General features: G+C 43.9%; 1 protein-coding gene across 4 annotated transcripts in view; it reads right to left on the bottom strand.

Annotated features, from left to right (window-relative positions):
• Window positions 1-17,791, bottom strand: part of ehbp1 (EH domain binding protein 1) — a 499,650-nt gene extending 481,859 nt beyond the window's left edge. For 3 of the 4 annotated variants that reach the window (XM_070889745.1, XM_070889742.1, XM_070889744.1), the window contains exons 1-2: window positions 17,658-17,791; window positions 15,513-15,880 (exon numbers count right to left, since the gene is read on the bottom strand). In XM_070889745.1, coding sequence (XP_070745846.1) covers window positions 15,513-15,616 — 104 coding nt within the window. In that variant the 5' untranslated portion in view covers window positions 15,617-15,880; window positions 17,658-17,791. The remainder of the gene's footprint in view (window positions 1-15,512; window positions 15,881-17,657) is intronic. The other variant, XM_070889743.1, reaches the window with a different exon arrangement.
• Window positions 17,792-18,058: the final 267 nt, after the last annotated feature.

The following is an 18,058-nucleotide window of genomic DNA, read 5'->3' as shown; positions in this document are numbered from 1 at the left end:
GGGGCCTGCCCGAACACTTCCTCCTCGGCGGGGCCCCGTCCGATCAGCTCCTCCTCGGCAGGGCCCGCCCGAGCACTTCCTCCTCGGCGGGGCCCGCCCGAACACTTCCTCCTCAGCGTGGCCCGCCCGAACACTTCCTCCTTGGCGGGGCCCGCCCGAACACTTCCTCGGAGGCGGGGCCGGCCAATCAGCTCCTCCTCGGCAATGCATAGAGGTATTGTCTGTCTGCAATATGTAATCCAGCAGTGGTGGACATTTAAGTAAGACTGCACTAAGTCACTGTACTATGTACTCATGGAACCCTGACCCCTCCCCGGTGCCAAGCATTTTTAAATGTTGTTTTGTACTTCCAGACTCAGACGATTCAGACCACATCTCCACAGAGAGACCAGTCGACAGACCCACTGCCTCCATCTCTAGCGTCACCCAGCCCTCCCCAGACTTCGCCACTGGCAGAAATGATGAAGACAAAGAGGAAGAGGTGCTGATCCTGGAACCAGTGGGGGTGGAGACGGGGGAGAATACACCAGTTCATGTGGGCCAGCTGGATAATCCTCCACCACTGAGTCTATATTCAGGGGATTCCCCCATGGGTCCTCTGATTCTGCTGGACCAAGTGTTGTGCAGCAAGGTTGCAGCGCCTTTGCCGGAGCGATGGAGGTTGGTGCAGAAAAGGTCGGTTGCTGCATGACAGATAGGCGTGTACCAGGACATAGTGCATCTGTCACAGGCCAGCATCGACAAAGGTCAAGAGTTGCTCAAGGCCATGGCTACGATAGCCGCAAACATCGCGGCTCTATCAGAACGGCAGTTGGAGGATATGTCACATCTGATCACCACGATGGAGCGAACCACCGACTCCGTCGATGCCATGCGGCAATCGACGGGATCGGGACATGGCGCGTGCCATAGTAGTCAGGCCGACAGCACCTGAGGGTGAGGAGCTGCCAGCAGATTCCAGCCCTGAAGCCGTGCCTTCTACATCACAAGCTTCTCCTGAAGCCCCATTTATTGCGCCTGCAATGTGTGACCCCCAACGACAGCAACAGCACTCTGGGTGCGCTGCTGCACGCTGGCTTGGTACCACCACGGGGAGGTCCGGGCTCAGGGGCATTGGGAAAGGAAAGGGCGGGAGTAAGAAAGGGGAAGGGAATAATCCCAAGGGTGGTGTAGCACGCAGTCGAGGTTGTGGTCGAGGACAATAAAGGGTCTTTTGTTGTACTTGTTCATTTAATAATTGAAGTTTGATTTTTTAAAGTTTATTCAAGTGGTTAAAGTGTTGGTTAAAGTGTTGGTTAAAGTGTTGGTTAAAGTGTTGGTTAAAGTGTTGGTTAAAGTGTTGGTTAAAGTGTTGGTTAAAGTGTTGGTTAAAGTGTTGGTTAAAGTTTTATAATTATAAGTTTTACAAAGTTTTAAAATTGTTGTATATTTTTAAAATATTTTTACATAAATGCTTGAATTGAATTTAAGCACTCTTGTACAGTGTCAAACTTTTGGGGTAACAGTCATCGGGGACCCAAACGCAGCTCTCCACATTCAAGCAAAGTGTTCATTTATGAGCTGCTGACGTAACAATTTTGCAATGGCATATGCTCTGCGTGCCCTCCACTGTGGTGTTGGTTGGGATGGTGCCATGGGTTCATCTAGAAGATCCTCCTCATCCGCCTCCTCCTCATTGTCCTCTTCTTCCTCCTCCGTCTCCTGCACTCTCTCCTCAGGTGGTCCCGCAATCTCCTGTGGCAATTCCTGTCCCCGCATCATTGCAGCACACCACTGTGAACTGAGCAATCTGCTCAGGGAGGTATTGCACCCTGCTTCCCGAGTGATCCAAGCATCGAAAGCGCTGCTTCAGCATTCCAATTGTCTTTTCGATAATATTACGTGTGGCTATATGGCTCTTATTATATCGTTGCTCGGCTTCTGTCTGAGGGTTCCGCAGGGGGTTCAAGAGCCAGGTGGCGAGGCCGTACTCTTTGTCCCCCAGCATCCTTGTGGCTCTGACTTCAACAGGTCAGACACAGTGCTCTCACGCAAGATGTGCACATCATGGTTCCTACTGGAAAGTTGACATTCACTGCCATTATGCACTGTATATGGTCGCATACGAGCTGCACGTTGAGGGAGTGGAATCCCTTACGGTTTTGGTACACCTCCGCATCCTGTAATGGTGCTCGCAGGGCAATATAGGTACAGTCAACAGCACCCTGCACTGTGGGGAAGCCGGCAATGTGTGCAAATCCCAAAAGCCCTGACACTCTGTGCCTCCCTGGTCATTGGGAAGTTTATAAATTCCATGCGGCGTGCATACAGTGCTTTGGTTACCTGTCGAATGCACTGATGAGTAGCATACTGAGAAATACAGCATATGTCCCCAGCTGATGCCTGAAAAGAGCCACATGCATAAAAAGAAAGTGCTGCAATCACCCTCATCTCGACAGAGTGCAGTAATGTTGGTGGTACTGGGCTGCAGGACTGCCTTCATCATCATCATAGGCAGTCCATCAAAACGAGAGTGCCTTGCTTCCACGCCGAAAAGGGATGCGTTCACAGGTGTTTCAATGAATGACCCAATATTCTGGATCCAAAATTACATCTTGAAGGGTGGAAGATGCCTGTGCGTGGATTTTTTTTTAATGTGGGGTGGCTGTTGCAACCCAGCCACCTCACGGGCTTGACAGAGTTATGTCTTGGCAAGGATTAACCAGGACGACTGAAGACCAACTCTGCTGCATGGACCTAGTGCGCAGACATATCGCAGTATGTGCTGACCCGTGCTGCCCCTGGGCCCTCACCTCTTCTGGGCCCCTAACTCTCGCCTCTCCTGGGCCCCGATTACATCCCTCTACAAACTCTTGCCGTTTCTTCGCCCAACCTTGCCGCTCCTGCTGTACTTGCCCGAAATGCAATCAGCCGTCGCCCTCCTGCAGCAGCACGCGCTGCTCCTTCTAATGGCAAATCTCATTGATCACCTCTTTTCGGAAGCGCAACCATCGAACACACTGTCAATCGGTAAGGTCCAAGTATGAGCGCTTCTCCCTGAAAATCCTTTGCAGCTAGGGGGGGCGGATGGTCTCCTCCTCATCAGTCTGCGACCTCCTCCATTACCCTGATAACTCTGCTCAATAAACCTGCATTAGACAGGTAGTCAGCAATACAGGCTGAGATAGTACATGCCCCATTCTTTTTAAATCTCCAGAACATTTTTCAATGAAAAAAATATAACTAAAATGCCTTTGATTTTAATAATTTACTCAGTATCAATAAAAATATCTTTTCCACTGTAAACTGCACTGTAAAGTCACCGTTCACCTCAGAAATACTGAGGTGCTGCTTTAGCTGACACTTCCCGATTTCAAAATGGTGGCTCCGAGCACTGCCGCCCATTCCCGCCCACTTAAAGTCATGTAAAACCACCTTTTCCAGGACGATATGCAGCTCTGGTGGTATGTCGGCGGTATGGCATGAAAATCGGACTTTTTGGGCGGTGTGTGGGCAGTTCTGCATGGCGGTATGTCAATGATGAATATTCCGCCGAGCGGTATGTCAGTGGTATACATGTGTTTTTTCACCAAAATTGCATTTTTGGGTGGTAAGCGAGCGGTATGTCGATGAATTTCGAGCCCTCAGTCTGTTATCTCCCAAAATATTTCAAGCCATGACCCAAGATTACCTCCAATTCCATGCACTCATATTTTTGCCAATAATCTCTGGTGCAAAACCTTATCAAATGCCTTCTGGATGTCCATGTAGACAACATCCATAGACACTCTCTGTCCACCATTTTAGCGACCTCCTCAAAAAATTCAACTAAATTAGTCAGATATAACCTACTCTTCACAAATCCATGCTAACTCTCTGATCAGCTCATACTTTTTCAAATGTCAGTCACTCTGTCCTTGATAGTTTCCAGTAACCTCCCTCCAACTGCAGTTAATGCTGTGATCAGCTCTTTTCATCAAAAGCACAGGATCGATATATGTTTAAGAATGGAACCGAAGATTACAAAGTAACACCATAGGACAATGATCAAATATGCTATGAAACTCTACTTCCTGTGCTGCTATGATCATGGAAATGTCATAGAAACATAGAAACATAGAAAATAGGTGCAGGAGTAGGCCATTCGACCCTTCAAGCCTGCACCGCCATTCAATGAGTTCATGGCTGAACATGCAACTTCAGTATCCCATTCCTGTTTTCTCGCCATACCCCTTGATCCCCCGAGTAGTAAGGACTACATCTAACTCCTTTTTGAATATATTTAGTGAATTGGCCTCAACAACTTTCTGTGGTAGAGAATTCCACAGGTTCACCACTCTCTGGGTGAAGAAGTTTCTCCTCATCTCGGTCCTAAATGGCTTACCCCTTATCCTTAGACTGTGACCCCTGGTTCTGGACTTCTCCAACATTGGGAACATTCTTCCTGCATCTAACCTGTCTAAACCCGTCAGAATTTTAAACGTTTCTGTGAGATCTCCTCTCATTCTTCTGAACTCCAGTGAATACAAGCCCAGTTGATCCAGTCTTTCTTGATATGTCAGTCCCACCATCCCAGGAATCAGTCTGGTGAACCTTCGCTGCACTCCCTCAATAGCAAGAATGTCCTTCCTCAAGTTAGGAGACCAAAACTGTACACAATACTCCAGGTGTGGCCTCACCAAGGCCCTGTACAACTGTAGCAACACCTCCTTGCCCCTGTACTCAAATCCCCTCGCTATGAAGGCCAACATGCCATTTGCTTTCTTAACCGCCTGCTGTACCTGCATGCCAACCTTCAATGACTGATGTACCATGACACCCAGGTCTCGTTGCACCTCCCCTTTTCCTAATCTGTTACCATTCAGATAATAGTCTGTCTCTCTGTTTTTACCACCAAAGTGGATAACCTCACATTTATCCACATTATATATCATCCGTGGAGCCTAACTGTTCATGGATGAATAACCTATCACAAAGGAATGTTAAAGATTTGCAAGTCTATCTTAAGAGAGGCCAATATAAGAACATAAAGGTCAACGTGCCATCTGTTTTCCTAATTGCTTACTGTACCTGCATACTAACTCTGAATTTATTGCATTAAGAAACCTAAATCTCTCTTAACACCAACATTTAATAGTTTTTCACCATTTAAAAAAATATTCTGTTTTCTTATTCTTCCTACCAAATTGAATTACCTCATATTTCCCCACATTATACTCCATCTGCCACCCCTTTGCAGGCTTTTTGTGTCCTCCTCAGAGCTTACTTTCCCACCTAGCTTTTTATTGTCAGTGAACTTGGATAGATTACACTCGGTCCCTTCATCCAAGTCATTGATATAGATTGTGAATAGTGATCCTTGCGGCACCCCACTAGTTACAGCCTGCCAACCTGAAAATAAGCCGTTTATCCTTACTCATGGTTTTCTGTCCGTTAACCAATCCTCTGTCCAAACTAATACATTACCCCCAACCTCATGAGCCCTTATCTTGCATAACAACCTTTTATGTGGTACGTAATCGAATGCCTTTTGGAAATCCAAATATACTACATCCACTGGTTCCCCTTTATCTACCCTACTAGTTGCATCCTTAAAAAAACACGAATAAATTTGTCAAACACAATATTCCTTTCATGAAACCATGATGACTCTGTCTAATCATATTATGATTTTCTAAGTGCCCTTTTACCACTTCCTTAATAATGATTCCAGCTTTCTCCTGACAAGTGATGTTAATGAGACATTTCAGAATTTATCTGTGCTTCATCTCTTTCAGATTAAGTAAGTCTCATTGTATCCACAATGGGGCAAACTATGGGACAACTGCGCAATCTCCAAGATCTTATCTCACTACATAATCTGGTAGAACTTCAGTTATCTCAATGTGTGTTCTGAGCTTTCAAAAATTGTAAGCATAGCAACTTCACAGTGGTTTCAGCATCAGGTTAAAATATTTTTCCCCCAAAAAGCCAAAATTCTATGTTTAGTGGCAACATTTTTTTGTAGAATTAAGAGAAATTCAGACTTCAAAAACATAACTCAAAACAGATTTTTACAAAATTAATAAGTCTAGGATATATTATTACAACTGTAAAGAAATATAGCAGTGCAACAGTAAAATGAAATGTATAACATTTTGGGTCTTTCAAATGCAAAAACAATATACAGGTTTCCAAGGCAGCATTTGACCGAGTATGGTATCAAGGAGCCCTAGTAAAATTGAAGTCAGTGGGAATCAGGGGTGGAAACTCTCCACTGGCTGGAGTCATACCCAGCACAAAGGAAGATGGTTGTGGTTGTTGGAGGCCAATCATCTCAGCCCCAGGACATCGCTGCAGGAGTTCCTCAGGGCAGTGCCCCAAGCCCAACCATCTTCAGCTGCTTCATCAATGACCATTTCCAACTCCTCAGAAAATGAAGCAGTCCATGCCCGCATGCAGCAAGACCTGGATGACATTCAGGCTTGGACTGATAAGTGGCAAGTAACATTCATGCAGTACAAATGCTAGGCAATGACCATCGCCAACAAGAGTCTAACCATCGCCCCTTGACATTCAACGGCATTACCATCGCCAAATCCCCCACCATCAACATCCTGGGGGAGGTCACCATTGACCAGAAACTTAACTGGACCAGCCACATAAACACTGTGGCTACAAGAGTAGGTCAGAGGCTGGATATTCTGCGGCAAGTGACTCACCTCCTGAATCCCCAAACCCTTTCCACCATCTACAAGGCACAAGTCAGGAGTGTGATGGAAAACTCTTCACTTGCCGAGGTGAGTACAGCTCCAACAGCACTCAAGATGCTCGATACGATCCAGGACAAAGCAGCCCGCTTGATTGGCACCCCATCTACCACCTTAAACATTCACTTCCTCCACCACCAGCGCACTATGTCTGCAGTGTGTACCATCTACAAGATGCACTGCAACAACTCACCAAGGTTTCTTCAGCAGCACCTCCCAAACCTCTACCACCTAGAAAGACAAGGGCAGCAGGCACATGGGAACACCATCACCTCCAAGTTCCCCTCCAAGTCACACACCATCCTGACTTGGAAATACATCGTCGTTCCTTCATCGTCGCTGGGTCAAAATCCTGGAACTCCCTCCCTAACAGCACTATAGGAGTACCTTCACCACACTGACTGCAGCAGTTCAAGGTGGCAATTAGGGCTGACCAATAAATGCTGACCTTGCCAAAGACGCCCACATCCCAGCATATGATTTCAGCTTTCAAAAATGATAAGCATAATAACTGCACCCTGACTTTGGTCAAGAGAAATATCTATATATTAGAAATCTTACATCTGCAGAAACTTCACGTCATCCTTTCCCTTATAAATTCCTAAGCCCACATTTATAATGATATCTTCCTCTGTAAAATTGTCACACTGTAATTATACCCTCCCCCATGGGGTAATGCAGAGCCACCACCGGCAGGAGGAACTAATTACACCATGTAACCTACCCTTAGGTACTTACTATTCTAAATGCAGAGAAAGGAAATTATAATAGAAATATAAAAATAGTCAGAATGAATGACTTTAAAATGATTCTAAATATTGTCTCCAACCCCTCTAGCCTTATTTTACCTAAAGACTACACTTAGTCTTGACTCCTCATGTCAACCTTTCTTCACATTATTGCACAAGTTAAACAACAAATATAAATCTTGCCTGCTGGTTACAAGATCTTTGCAAAATGAGTTTAGTTAGTCTCAATCCAGTTCCTAGCGGCCATGCACCTTCAGTGCAAAACAGTCCCTAATTCAGCACGAATTGGCAATCTGACTCAAACAGGCTGGTGCAAATTGGAAGGCGCCCCACACTGTTGCAGTTGAGGATGCTTTTCCAGGTCTGGGGCAGTACCTGACCCAGGAGTGCATGATGTCAACACTGGCTGATAGAAATGGGAATAATTCCACTTCCCAGTACTAATATATCTCACTTTGTCAAGCACAAAAAAGGGGGGAGGAAACATGAATTTCAGTCTTTTAGTAAGTGAATTTAACCTACATATTCATAAAATGACATGCATATGCTGAGACTTTATTTACTACATGCAAGCAAATACTGACATCTTCCACCGGAGAGAAATAGTCAAGGGTACAACAGTGTATATGTAGTAGTATTTCAAGGAGATAGATGTAATCCTCTTTTGAAGTGCCCGAAAGACATCGATCTCTTTTAGTTAAAAACTAAATTCTCACCAGTGCTCCCGCCTATTCAGATATCCCATCAATACTTTTTCTCTCTTGATGAAAAGTAGTCTTTTCATCAACTACAGCTTTCTGAATGAATTTCTTTCCTTCCCTCTACTGCCACAAAATATACACAAATGATTTGAAGTGTCATTATTCACAATATACTTTCAATATCTTGCAAACCTCCGTCACCTCTGTATCGCACTGCTAATGTAGAGTTTTATTTAAAAAAAAGAAAATGACTATCTCCAAGCAGATGTTTATTAGCTGGTCTAACAAATTAAGAATGTATATAGTTCGATATTAATTAGCACCATAGTTGGGGATGGTGTTGCAGAGAACATTCAGATCCTATTGAATCTCTACAAGATTCAGTGAATACATAGAAACATAGAAAATAGGAGTAGTAGGCCATTCTGCCCTTCGAGCCTGCAATGCCATTCAATATGCTAAAAAAAATTCATTTACTGCTTTTACAAGTTTGTTAAATCATGCATTTTTGCATCCCTTTCTGTTCCCATGGTCCAAAGTTCAGAGCACGTGATGAGGAATCATTTCTATATCTAACATACTTTGCATCGGTGTTTACCAAGGAAGAGGACTTTGCGAAAGCTATGGTAAACAAGGAGGTTGCCAGGATACTGGATGAGATAAAAATAGATAAAGAGGAGGTACTAGGAAGGCTGGCAGTACTTAAAGTAGAAAAGTCACCCAGTCTGGATGGGATGCATGCATTCAAAGTTGCTGAGGGAAGTAAGGGTAGAAATTGTGGAGGTGCCAGCTCCTCTAATTCTCCTTAGATACAGGGGTGAGTCCAAAGGACTGCAAATGTTACACCTTTGTTTAAACAAAGAGAGAAGGATAAACATAGTAATTCCAAGCCAGTCAGTTTTAACGTCAGTGGTGGGGAAGCTTTTAGAAACAATGGGCCGAATATTCTAGCCTCGCCAAGTGACTACGAAGTGCACAAACACCCAGCGAGGCCTCACAAAAGCCCGTTCTTGGCGCGCGATGCACATGTGCCGAGAAATGGCTTTTCCAATCTGTCAAAATTTCTTTAGACAGATTCTATGCATCCCCGGGAGAAGGACATCCTTGGGGCAGAGATTGGGCTATTTGCCCAACTCTTGCCCAGCGAATGTCCTTCAAACTTTTACACCTGGTAAAAGCAGATGTATAGCCTACTTTTACCAGCATAACACTTTTAAAATATAGAAAAATGTAATTTAATAATTTATATTAAAAACCCTGTCCATTAAAGTAAGTTTATTTTTAACCCTATTAAAACACTTTTTTTAAATTCCAAAACATTTAATTTCAATTAATTTTAAATATGTGAGGTGTTTTTTTTTATATACTGTGCTGTGTTTCTTGTTTTAGAGGGCTATTTTCATTGATAGTAATGAGAGCTCGTAAAAACAGAGTTCCCATTATTATCAGTAAGAATACTACATAGTGATTGGTGGTCCAGGCCCACGTGATTCCAACATATACGTCCGTACGTGGAAGACATCTTCCCGTACGCAGTGCAGCGAATGAAGGCCTCAGACTGGAATCCTACGTTCCTCCGGGACCAACAGGTATTTTCAGAGATTTTATCGGGTCAGAGGCATTCGTACGAAGGAAGCCTCCGACCACAAGTTTCGGCCCATTAATCCGTGAGAAAATGAACAGCCACTTGGACAAGTATGGATCAATGAGGAAGAACCAGCACAGATTTGTTAAGGACAAATCGTGTTTCACTAACATGATTGAGTTTTTTGATGAGGTAACAGAGAAGGTGGATGAGGGCAGTGCACTTGATGTGTATATGAACTTTCAAAAGGTGTTTAGTACCAAATATTAGGCTTGATAGCAAAAGTGAAGCCAATGGGATAAAAAGGGCAGCAGCAGCATGGATACAAAATTGGGTACGGTATAGAAAACAGAGAGTTGTGGCGAATAGCTGTTTTTCAGACTGGAGGGAGGTATACAGTGATGTTCCCAAAAGTTCAGTACTAGGGCTACTGCTGTTTTTGATATACATTAATGACTTGGAGGTACAGGGCACAATTTTGAAATTTGCAGATGACACAAAACTTGGAAGTGTACTAAACACTGAGGAAGATAGTATTGACTTCAAGAGGCCATAGACAGGCTGGTGGAATAGGCGGACACATGGCAGATGAAATTCAATGCAGAAAAGTGTGAGGTGATGCATTTTAGTAGGAAGAATGAGGAGAGACAATACATGCTAAGTGGTACATTTTTAAAGGGGGTGAAAAAAGAAGAGAGACACCTGGGGGTGCTTGTGCACAAATCTTTGAAGGTGGCAGGACAGGTTAGCAAAGCAGTTAATAAAGCATATGGGATCCTGGGCTTTATATATAGAGCCAGAGAGTACAAAAGCCAGGAAGAGTTATGCTAAACATATATAAAATACTAAGTTTGTCCCCAGCTGGAGTGTTGTGTCCAATTCTGGGCATCATACTTTAGGAAGGACGTAAAGGCTTTGGAGAGGGTACAGAAATTTACTAGATTGGCTCCAGGGATGCGGGATTATAGTTACATGGATAGACTGGAGAAGCTGGGGTTGTCCTCCTTAGAGCAGAGAAGGCTCAGAGGAGATTTGATAGAGGTGTTTAGAATCATGAAGGGTTTAGATGGAATAAAGAGAAACTGTTTCCAATGGCTAAAGGGCCAATAACCAGAGGGCACAGATTTAAGGTGATTGGCAAAAGAAGCAGAGGCGACTCGAGGAAAAACCTTTTTGCGCAACGAGTGGTTACGATCCGGAATGCACTGCCTGATATGGTGGTGGATGCAGATTCAATAGTGGCCTTCAAAAGGGAATTGGATAAGTACTTGAAAGAGAAAAAAGTGCAGGATATGGGGAAAGAGCGGGGGAGTGGGACTAACTGGATTGCTCTTCGAAGGAGTCAACGCAGACTCGATGGGCTGAATGGCCTCCTTCTGTGCTGTACTAGTACTGGTTGTCATGATAGCTAAACTGAGAATACAGTCAACATACCTTGCACAATAATACAGATGTGCTAGACAGAATATCAAACACAATAAAACAATATTGTCAAATAGAAAATCTAAACACACGTGTATTCCAGGATTAGATTATTGGCTTGAAATCATTCCAGGGTTAATCATTTTTTTTTAAACTATTACAAGTTGAACCTCCCTTATCCAGAACTCCCTTATCCAGAACCACCCCTCGTCTAAACCATTCCCAGCCATCGGGTGGCGTATGCGCAGAACTCTGACATGAACAAATTGGAAGTCCTTCCTTGTTGCCGACTCCCGCAATCACTGGCCTGACCCCCCGCCCCCAATGATCTCTCTGACGCACTCCCAGCCCCAAGCCAGCCAGCCCAGTTATCCCCTTGCTCAGTATCTGTACCATCCAATTTAACATGACCGCCCCTCGTCCGGAAGAAACCCTTATCCAAAACGGGCCAGGTCCCCAGGGTTCCGGATAAGGGAGGTTCAACCTGTACAAACTTTATAGGATTCTTGTGTTCCATTCTGCGTTCCACTATTTTTGCTAGCAATGGCTATCAGTGAATCCAAATTGGTAGTTGGTGCACTAAAAGATCAGCTATCATGATATTACTGCAAGTCAATGGTGAAGGCAGAGAAGTATAATTGGGTGTCACCAGTGTACAATTAACCCTGTGCTTGCAGATGATGTCACCAAGTGTTAACATGTAAATAAAGAGGAGGAGGGGGACCAAAGACTAGAGCTATAAGAGGCAATAAATCTCACTGCACAAAAGGATCGTATGCAGGTACAGCAATTGATCAGGAATCTTGGCCTTTATTGCAAAGGGGATGGAGTATAAAAGCAGGGAAGTTGTTCAGGGTATTGGTGAGGCCACACCTGGAATACAGCGTGCAGTTTTGGTTTCTATATTTACGAAAGGATATACTTGATTTGGAGGCAGTTCAGAGAAGGTTCACAAGGTTGATTCCAGAGATGAGGGGGTTGACTTATGAGGAAAGGTTGAGTAGGTTGGGTCTCTACTCATTGGAATTCAGAAGATTGAGAGGTGATCTTATCGAAACATATAAGAATATGAGGGGGCTTGACAAGGTGGATGCAGAGAGGATGTTTCCACTGATGAGGGAGACTAGAACTAGAGGGCATAATCTTAGAATAAGAGACTGCCCATTTCAAACTGAGATGAGGAGAAATTTCTTCTCTCAGAGAGTTGTGGATCTGTGGAATTCGCTGCCTCAGAGAGCTGTGGAAGCTGAGACATTGAATAAATTTAAGAGACAGTTTCTTAAACGATAAGGGAATAAGGGGTTATGGAGAGCAGGCAGGGAAGTGGACCCGAGTCCATGATCGGATCAGCCATGATCGTATTAAATGGCAGAGCAGGCTCGAGGGGCCGTATGGCCTACTCCTGCTCCTATTTCTTATGTTCTTATGATACAACATTCATGAAGCTATTGATGCAGGATTAAACCCTATATTCAAAGTACAGATTCATTTGCAAACATTCTCATCACAAAAAGATCTTACAGCTTAAAGGGTGGAGTACTGGCAATGCAAAATTCTCCCCCCTCGTGTTTTTAATTAAAACATTTGCAGAAATATTACTCACTAATAATATACTGTACTATTATGGGAACACTTTAATTTGTATTTTGACCTTCACATATGATATCCACTCAGCTGAGTGTCTGCACACATTCAGAAAGACTTAAGTGATTCTTATTTCAAGATGCCAAACTGAAGTGGTCACCCATTAAATAATTTAGTACTGGCTGAATATTGCTGTGTAAACTGCCTCATTCTTCAATAATCATTGTGGCTACTTCACACCTATATAACGTCCTGGTAATCAACTACAAAATACTTCAATTGTGATTGTATTAAATCTTTACAATGGACACCATTACACATTCATGATATGAAGTGAATGAATTGACAGATAATGACCATACTGATACCATAATTCTAAAACTGGACAAAACCATTCCATGAAAATCATATTGTGCATTAACAAAAGAAACAAACATCTAAAAGTAATTCCAAAGTTGCTATCTCTCTAGGCTTCAGATGACTGTTATACATTCATCTAACTTTGCTCTCATGACTTAGCATATCTGAGTTCCCTGATCAGGTAAAATGTCTTGTAATCATTCTGAGGGATCTGCTATTCTCTATGAAGCAGTATTATTTATCAGTAAACCCTTCTCTTCCCGTCAATGGACCTAATTTTAACCCTCAATTAGCATCACAATGTAAAACATTTCCTGTGGCATAACATGGATCTGGACAGCACAATTTGCCAACTACTGTACAATAGAAAAGTCCAAATTGCTTAAAAATATATAGGATAGATGTCTGAGATCATGCTCAAGTCTTTTCAGGTGACTAGTAAACCATTTGAATGTCATTTTTGTAGTTTAGAACATAGCCATACCTCTACACACAACTAGTTACTGTTCATATTTCATAATATAGGGATACATGTTCACATCCATATAATAAAATAATCTCATTGCTCCTACATGTACTAAATGAGGTGACAATATAGTGGAAATGTTTGGAAAACGATTAAACTGTACTTATTTGAATAATTCTGTTCTGGACCTGGCTTGTAATCTTGAAATTGTGCGAATAAATGCACTAGCACGGTATAAAATGTTTTGGTTACAAAACATGATATTTGAACTAGGTTTGCAATCCTTCTCAATGTGAGTATTATCAAGCAGTTTGCTTTAAAATAGTACTGAATATATATGCAAATTTTAAAGTGTTTTTAAATAAACTAAAGGCTGGATATTTACTTTCTATTTTAATAATTCTGATGGTCACAATGCAAATAGGGTTGTAACAAATGTTCCAGGAGATTTTATGCAAGAATAGGGAACAGTGAACTGATTAACACATGACACACACGTGTACCTTAATCAGGTTAATGTCATTATCCCAGGACAAAACACATTGGAACATTCATTAAAACCATCAGCATTCAGGAAATGTTTTAATGAGTTCTTGCAATGTAGTGGTATAGTGAAACATTAATCACCTGCCCTAATGGGGCATAAACTCCACCCACCCACACATTTTTGTACACCCAGCAGCAGTCACCTTTCTTACTCTTGCTAGCAACAGTTGATCAATCAATTGATCTACACACTTACAGCTTACACACAAACCCACCCACAAATCCAGGTCTGGACCTGCCACAGACCTGAAAGAACTGGGAAAAACATTCCCTCTGTGTCGAACATGTTCCCCAGCCACAGAGGTGAGCACCAGTACACTTTCGATTCCAGTTTTTCCATCAGCTGTCGAACTGCTGATCTCATCCCCCGGTTTTAAAATTAATGCAGAGCATGACTGTTTAAATGTTCTCCTGACTGCCTTGCTTAGCACTCTGATTAGTAAACAGTAACATGTACATTGGACTATCTTTCTTCTTTTTTAAGTCACTAGCTCTTCGATAAGATGTCTAGCCCCTGGAGAGGTTATTGGCTGGTCTACAAAGAGTAGAATGACCTTCAATAAGAATGTGTAGTACATTAATCTGAGATGGAGAGAATACATCAAGATGAACACTATACTGTCTCTTCAACCATTGTTACAGAACCACAGACATTTACAGACATTTGCCAGTTCTTTGCTATAGCAATTGAAAATTTATCGCACCCCCAGCTCTCACCCCATAATCCTGTATCTTCCTCTGCTTCAAATATTTGTCCACTTTTAAAGATGTAATGATCTCTGCCTCAACTGCTCGCTGTGGCAAAACCATCCAGGCTCCAACAACTCACTGCATATTACTGGCATATCATTGGTCTTGGTGTTAATCTCATCCTCACTCTTGGACAACTGATAGTGCGAAAAGATGTTGACTCAACTCCCAAGACCATAGCACAGGAGTTCCAAGGTGCATTATATATTAATGCTGAATGGTCAGTGACAATGATAATGGTATTACTGTTACAGGATTGCAACTAAACAAGAACCTGTCAGCTGAAACATCCAAATTCCTCTATGTACCAGTCCCTTGCCAGTGCAGAAAAAGCTTATTTGGCAATAATGAATCACAACTGAAAATCAAATCCAAAAGCTGCACGACCATTACCAATCTGCTTAAAATCAGAACCCCATTCATGATTTTAATAAAACAAAAGCAGGATGAGCATATTCCTCCAGCTTTCTGAACATCTGAGATTTCTCAACCCCGCCCAATTCCCATCGTGTGAGCTGGTTTTTGCAGAGAATAAATCACATCGTTAGTGGCAGGGAGGGATGGCTGCTTGCCAACATCACCACTTACAATCTAATACAACAATAAATTTATTATACTTACCATTTCTTTGTGCACTCTACCATTAATTCTTGGTACGAAGCCACAAATTGGAATTTGGATGCATGCTTCCCGACACGTTGCAGTCGTTTCCAAACTGAAGCCATGATTACTATAACTTTGGTCAGATGGGTTCAGGTACTGTACACAACTTCAGTTTTCCAAGTTTATAAATTACAAGTAGAAGGGTAGATCCTTTATGAGGGATAACATTTCTTTCTCATTGTTCATTTAAAAAAAATCACAAATAGGATGACACATTCCAGTGTGGATTGCAAAGTACTCCAGTAACCTGCATGACAGGAAGTTGCTGTCAATTCATGTAGTCATTCCTCTTGGGTTAAATGACGTTGAATCATCGGGCCTGGAAACTGAACAAATGACACATGGATATAAGTTTAAAATTAAATGCAAACAGGATAAAATGCAGGCAACTGCAGCTATGCTGTTAGCAAAAAAAACCTGACAGACGACAGCAGAGGCTTACAGAACCAATTCACCAAAATATTTAAACTGATTTACAAAAAATCTATCTTCCTTTTATTTTTTCACATGTCATTGTTAAGAACTGAATATGACTTCTGACAGTTCAATCTCAACAGCTAGGCGTGCATGTTATTTATGTTCGATTTCCTGTGTACTAAATGCTGCAGTCAATGGCATCTAAACATCTCTACACAATATATAATTGAGAAATGTCTGTAATGCCTCCATGTCGGCCTCTGAAACATAATGTGCATTATTCGTTACTGTAAAAACAACTCGTCACCCGACTTTTCATTCTAAAGTATGCGCTAGTTTGTTACAGAAGTTTACACAACAAAAGATTACAACTAACACAAAGCTGATAACAAGGAAAAATAAGTAAACAATGATCAACGTAACACATGCAAATAAACCACTTTGAACAGTTATCGCTGCACAAAATCAGCGGACATTTAGGCCACAAAAAAATGACAGTTGAAGTATGAGGGCGAACATGTCAGATGGAGCCTTTGTTTTCCCAGCTGAGAATGTGCTCAGTCTGGAAAATTAAACACCCGCCTTTTGCACTAAACACAAACAGATGCTGTCCCACACCCCCAGAACAGATGCCCCTCGCCTCACAAACTCACTCCCCCTCATGCCCAATTTCGCCCATCGCCTCACGCCCTCACATCACACCCATTCCCCATTGCCTCACACCCACTTTCATCGCCTCACACCCTTGCCTCACATCCAGAACCCAATGCCTCACATCCACTCGCCCTTGCCTCACAATTCTCTCAGACCCAGTCCCCCTTGCCTCACATCCAATCCCCCTCGCCTCATACCCACTCACCTCAAACTCACTCCCCCTCACACCTTCACCTCACACTCCCTCCCCACCGCCTCATACCTTCAACTCACACTCCGTCCCCACCACCCCACACTCACTCCCCCTCGCCTCACCCCTTCACCTCACACTCATTCCCCCTCGCCTCATACCTTCACCTCACACTCACTCCTCCATCACCTCACACCTTCACCTCACTCCTCCATCGCCTCACACCTTCAACTCACACTCCGTCCCCACCACTCCACACTCACTCCCCCTCGCCTCACCCCTTCACCTCACACTCATTCTCCCTCGCCTCATACCTTCACCTCACACTCACTCCTCCATCGCCTCACACCTTCAAGTCACACTCCGTCCCCACCACCCCACACTCACTCCCCCTCGCCTCACCCCTTCACCTCACACTCATTCTCCCTCGCCTCATACCTTCACCTCACACTCACTCCTCCATCGCCTCACACCTTCAAATCACACTCCGTCCCCACCACCCCACACTCACTCCCCCTCGCCTCACCCCTTTACCTCACACCTTCACCTCACACTCATTCCCCCTCGCCTCATACCTTCACCTCACACTCACTCCTCCATCGCCTCACACTTTCACCTCACACTCACTCCTCCATCGCCTCATCCCTTCACCTCACACTCACTCCTCATTCAGTCACACTCATTGGAGTTAATCCCTTTAACAAATCTCAGCTCCGCGGATAAAGGCGGCGGATGCTCGGGCCGCAGCTCACGCCGATTATTGTTGCTGAAATGCGGGGTTTGTTGCTCGGCACTCGGAGTCGCGGGTGTGCAAATCCGGCTGCTCACACCGATTCACTAACCGTGCAAACGGGCCACTTACACCGCGCCAGCGCTCGGCGCCGCCTCCATCCCCCGCACAACACACAGCATCGCACCGGGGGCTTCCGACTGCAGGCGCCGGAGAGTGGGGCCGGACTGAGGCCGCCGAGCCGGATAGTGGGGCCGGGGGCGGGGCTAACTCACACTAACCTGCTGTCGGTCGCGCGGCAACGCACCCCGCCCAGAGTAATCGTCATTGGCTGACAAGGGGGGCCCAACATGTCAATCAGACAGAGGGCGGGGCTCCACTGCACTTCCGGAAGAAAAGTTCGGTGGAGCCGAAGCGAAACAGATTGTCTCAAGTCAATCTGGTGGCAGAAAACCGGCGGAGGGGATGGAGAGAACCCTGGGGTGGGGGGAGGGAAAGATGGAGAAGACCCAA

This window comes from Pristiophorus japonicus, chromosome 9 (genome assembly GCF_044704955.1).
Source record: "Pristiophorus japonicus isolate sPriJap1 chromosome 9, sPriJap1.hap1, whole genome shotgun sequence".
NCBI classification, from domain to species: domain Eukaryota; kingdom Metazoa; phylum Chordata; class Chondrichthyes; family Pristiophoridae; genus Pristiophorus; species Pristiophorus japonicus.
The sequence above is the reverse complement of the archived record's forward strand: the minus strand, read 5'-3'. Positions and strand labels throughout refer to the sequence as shown.